Raw genomic sequence first — 5,037 nt, 5'->3', positions numbered from 1 at the left:
AAATCTCTATTTTATTAATGTTTTTAACATCCAAGTACAGTAGGAATGTTTTCAAAATCTCTGTTTTATTAATGTTTTTAACATCCAAGTACAGTGTAAATGTTTTCAAAATCTCTATTTTATTAATGTTTTTAACATCCAAGTACAGTAGGAATGTTTTCAAAATCTCTGTTTTATTAATGTTTTTAACATCCAAGTACAGTGTAAATGTTTTCAAAGTCTCTACATCACCTGAGAAAGGCCACAATCTATAAGTTGATCACTCAGATGAGAGGGAGGGAGTGGGGTAGAATGAATACTCATTCTTCAACATTTCCCAGAGCAGCACCAGAGGTGTTGATATTCATTTAACAACATTTCACAAGCAGCATACTGGCTCCATTTTTGTCATAATGAAAAAAATGCTGTGTCCCCAGCTAAGTAAAACTATTTTAAAATTTGTTCATGATATAATTTATGGCACGCTGAGATTCATCAGTATTAGTAAACGAATAAAATATAGTCCCTGGAGAGGTTACCATAAAGTTAATTACTACTTAAGTGCAAATAATTTTCCAGCCACTATATATGTCAGAGCCAAGAAAGGGTTCCTTGGTTATAATTAGGTATGTCAGAGCCAAGAAAGGGTTCCTTGGTTATAATTAGGTACATCAGAGCCAAGAAAGGGTTCCTTGGTTATAATTAGGTATATCAGAGCCAAGAAAGGGTTCCTTGGTTATAATTAGGTATATCAGAGCCAAGAAAGGTTTCTTGGTTAGAATTAGGTATATCAGAGCCAAGAAAGGGTTCCTTGGTTATAATTAGGTATATCAGAGCCATGAGATGGTTTCTTGGTTATAATTAGGTATGTCAGAGCCAAGAAAGGGTTCCTTGGTTATAATTAGGTATATCAGAGCCATGAGATGGTTTCTTGGTTATAATTAGGTATGTCAGAACCAAGAGATGGTTTCTTGGTTATAATTAGGTATATCAGAGCCATGAGATGGTTTCTTTGTTAGAATTGGATATTTTAGAACCGGGAAATGGTTCCTTGACTAGAATTGTATATGTTATGACCATGAGAAGGTTTCTTGGTTAAAATTGGATAATTTAGAACCAGGAAATGGTTCCTTGACTAGAATTGTATATGTTACGACCATGAGAAGGTTTCTTGGTTAGAATTAGATATTTTAGAACCGGGAAATGGTTCTTTGACTAGAATTGTATATGTTACGACAATGAGCAGGTTTCTTGGTTAGAATTGGATATTTTAGAACCGGGAAATGGTTCCTTGACTAGAATTGTATATGTTAAGACCATGAGAAGACCATTTCTTTGTTAGAATCAGATACATAAGAGCCACGAGAAGGTTCCATGATTAGAATTAGACCACCGTATCAACTTTACAGAATAATAACCACCTCATCAATTCTACCTGAATAATGACAAACTTATCAACTCTACCTGAATAATAACCACCTCATTAATTCTACCTGAATAATAACCACCTCATTAATTCTACCTGAATAATAACCACCTCATTAATTCTACCTGAATAATAACCACCTCATCAACTCTACCTGAATAATAACCACCTCATCAACTCTACCTGAATAATAACTACCTCGTTAATTCTACCTGAATAATGACCATCTCATCAACTCTACCTGAATAATAACCACCTCATTAATTCTATCTGAATAATAACCACCTCATTAATTCTACCTGAATAATGACCATCTCATCAGCTCTACCTGAATATTCTTCTTGTAATTGTTCAAGTATGTTAATTATTCATCTCTGACACCATATCATGTTTTTATTTTCTAAAACACATGTTGGATTTGCATGCAGAAATGATATAGAAAGAGAAGGCTTTAAACTGAAAGTTTCACTGTAGGAGTTACCCCTATTCTTTAACTTACTGTTTGGCTGTTTCAGTAGGAAATTCATTAGAACAGTGTGGTCATTCTGTAAGTAACATATTTGTTTGTATTGCATTGTCCATTACATTGTAAGTTTAATAAGTTTATTTTTTATTTCTAACCATACATTGTAAATTTTCTTTGCTTTTCTGGTTTTAACAGAGAAAAAAGATGTGTGTGTTTATAAACACACATATGAAATAGTGAGTGGAATGGAGAGAAAGTTAAAACCTGAAGAGCAGTACAGTCGAGAATATGAGGTAAAATGTGCTTCAGTTTTAGGAAAATCAGTTTAAAAGTGGCTTTTAATTTTAATTAATTATAATCATAGAAAACTGGTTGCTATTAAAGACAATACTTATGAAAAACTATTTCTTATGTACAGATGTAGTTATAGGTTAACCTACATATTTACAAGCATGCTTCTGAAAGATAAGCAGCTGTCACACAAAGAAACTGTAAGATACAATGAGTACTATACCATGCAGGAGTTGTGAAGTCGTATATATATATATTTCACACTTCTTAATGTAAATAAGATGGAGGAATTTTACACCATTCTAGTTCATTACATAGGAAACCTCCTGATGCAAGTTTGGGGTTGTTTCTTTGCAGTGAAAGCTAAATTAATTCAGAGATGTAGTCATGTGAAAATGGGATAGAAATTTAGATTATTAGTTTCAATACAAAAATATATTTATTTCATCCTAGGAATATGAAAACAATAAGGATTTCACTTTAAACACAGTCTCATATCTGTTTATTTTATGTGCTTGCCACATTTCAAACTAATTGTTAGTTTAATACAGAATACAAGATTAATGACAAAAACTTTTCATGGTATTTTTACATGAAGTATTCAATCATGATATTATTTATGTAAGAAATGAATAGTTATTAACCATGAGCATATAATTTACATGAAAAGAATGTGATAATGTATGACAACTTAACAGTTGTATTTTTGGTATCTATAGAATCTAAACAAACACATGTACATGTGTGCCTTTCTCTGTATCTCTTTAACCATTTGTATGTGTTCATAAATTGTAAATTGATGAAACTATTTATGCAGAGGGTATTCCTTCTTTCTTAATTTCATGTTAAAAATGATTGAAATTTTGTTTAAGAATCTTCTCTTAGTATATTTATGTTTAAAGGACACAAATGCTACAGATGAAGGTGTCCCAAAATAGTTTGACTTGTTACAAAGTTAAATCACAGTAACTGCTACAAACTTACATTTTGTGATGTATGAATGACAGGTTTATACACATACCATTTGCCATCAATACACATTTACCTGTACACCATTTGTGGTCCTCAAAATATCAAGTCAATATTTGATTTCCTTCCATCTGTTGGCAGCATAACAGTAGCGATTGCATTGATGATGTGTTTACTTGATATCATCAGTTCAGTCACGTTTGTCCTGTAGATAATGCCCTTCACGTGGCCACAGAAGATGGTGTCAAGTGACAATGTTGACCCATCGTGGTTCCTTTCTTGTCTGACAAGCTCCCTGACTTTTGAAATTGTTGGTACCACTTGATAGAATTCTTAACTGGCAAACTTTTCCATACACTCTACGATATTGTCTTAGGACTCCAATATTCCATAACCTTCTTTATTGCTCTGTTTATTAATGACATATATAATAACTGCATATACATTGTAAGTGATTACATTTGTACTACTTCAAGATGCTACCTTCATTCACCATATATATTAAAATTACTGATAGTGACAAGCTAGAATGTAAAATAAGAAATTCCTATCTTTTCTGTTTGCTGAGATATCACTACATTTACTGAATCAAACACAGTGGCCCTGCCCACCTCTTTCCATTTTTGGAAACACTTGCTTACATAAACCTACTTCTGTCTATGATGTGTGAATAACGAATCAAAAGCTCAGAATGTACCCTAGTGGCTTTCTCACCCTTTTAGAAGTAATAGGGTAGCAAATTCTTTCTTTTCATGCTAGAATCCAAGTGGTAAAGTAAGACTAGTGAGCTCGAAATTTAATTTTTTTTCATACAGATTAGGAAGTCAAATTACCGACAGTGGCCATGCTCACCCTTTTCCATTTTTGGAAATGCCCCCTTATATACACTTATTTCTGTCTATGACATTTGAATAACCAATCAAAAGCTCAGAATGTCCCCCTAGTGGCTTTCTCAGCCATTTTCAAATATTACAATGTCATCTCAAGCTGGTAAGGTGAGCCTTTAATCTGCTCAAAATTTCATATTTTTTAGACCCAAATACAGCTTAGTTACTAAGCTTGATACATTATAGTGGAATTCTATGGCATTAATATAGTAATTTATGATTTTTGGTTATTTCAAATCATGTATGTAAAACATAAAAACAATTTTCATTTCACGTCCTCCATGTGCAAAATTTGATAAGACTTAGCAACCTATGGCAAGCAGCAAACAATATAAAGTTTGTAACTAGAAGAGATAATTGTTTGCTATTCTTCTTTATTTACTGTTCTATGTTTTAAGAAAAATATGTTTAAGAACTTATTTGTAAATAGTAATAATGTATAAACATATATATAATGTATTATAACTGAAATGTGACTGTATTTTATAAAACACAGCTAAGACAGGTCACTTTGTAAAGGCCTGTTTTATATTCTTGGATATGGTAACATGGGTTCATATGCACTGCGTCAGTAATGGCTGAAAGGTCAATATATTCAAAATAATAAATATATAATATTATGAGATTTAAGCTATTTAGACTAAACACCTATGTTTTTGTGTTATAATATGTAGTCATTCTAGAATGAAAAAAAGCATAGTTTTTATTTATTTCCTAATTTTTTATGGTGGTTACGAGATCGGACAAATCAACCAAACCCATACATATATTTGATAGTGAAAATAACAGATAAAATATAGTTTTTTTTAAATGTGTGATAATTATCTGAATGTTATAAAGATTTTCATACGAAATTTGTACATTTTCTGATGCATAAAAGTATTTTTTAATCTTAAAATCAAAATTACTTTACATGTTGGATAGTCAACATACAAAAAGAAAAAAGGCACGACAAAAACATTACTTAAAAAATCTTAAACTCAATAAAAAAAATCTGATGCTTTATTTAAGAAAGCCTT

The 5,037-nt window shown here is 31.5% G+C and overlaps 1 protein-coding gene across 1 annotated transcript in view; it reads left to right on the top strand.

The window, feature by feature from the left end:
• The first annotated feature begins 2,040 nt into the window (after nucleotides 1-2,040).
• LOC106473985 (hemocytin-like) overlaps nucleotides 2,041-5,037 on the top strand; it is a 14,128-nt gene continuing 11,131 nt past the window's right edge. The window contains exon 1 of the mRNA XM_013934672.2: nucleotides 2,041-2,164. Within this exon, the coding sequence (XP_013790126.1) occupies nucleotides 2,117-2,164 (48 nt within the window). The 5' untranslated portion in view covers nucleotides 2,041-2,116. The remainder of the gene's footprint in view (nucleotides 2,165-5,037) is intronic.

This window comes from Limulus polyphemus, unplaced genomic scaffold (assembly GCF_000517525.1).
Source record: "Limulus polyphemus unplaced genomic scaffold, Limulus_polyphemus-2.1.2 Scaffold6702, whole genome shotgun sequence".
In the NCBI taxonomy this organism is placed as follows: Eukaryota; Metazoa; Arthropoda; class Merostomata; order Xiphosura; family Limulidae; genus Limulus; species Limulus polyphemus.
Note: the sequence above shows the minus strand (reverse complement) of the source record. Positions and strands in the feature narration are given on the sequence as shown.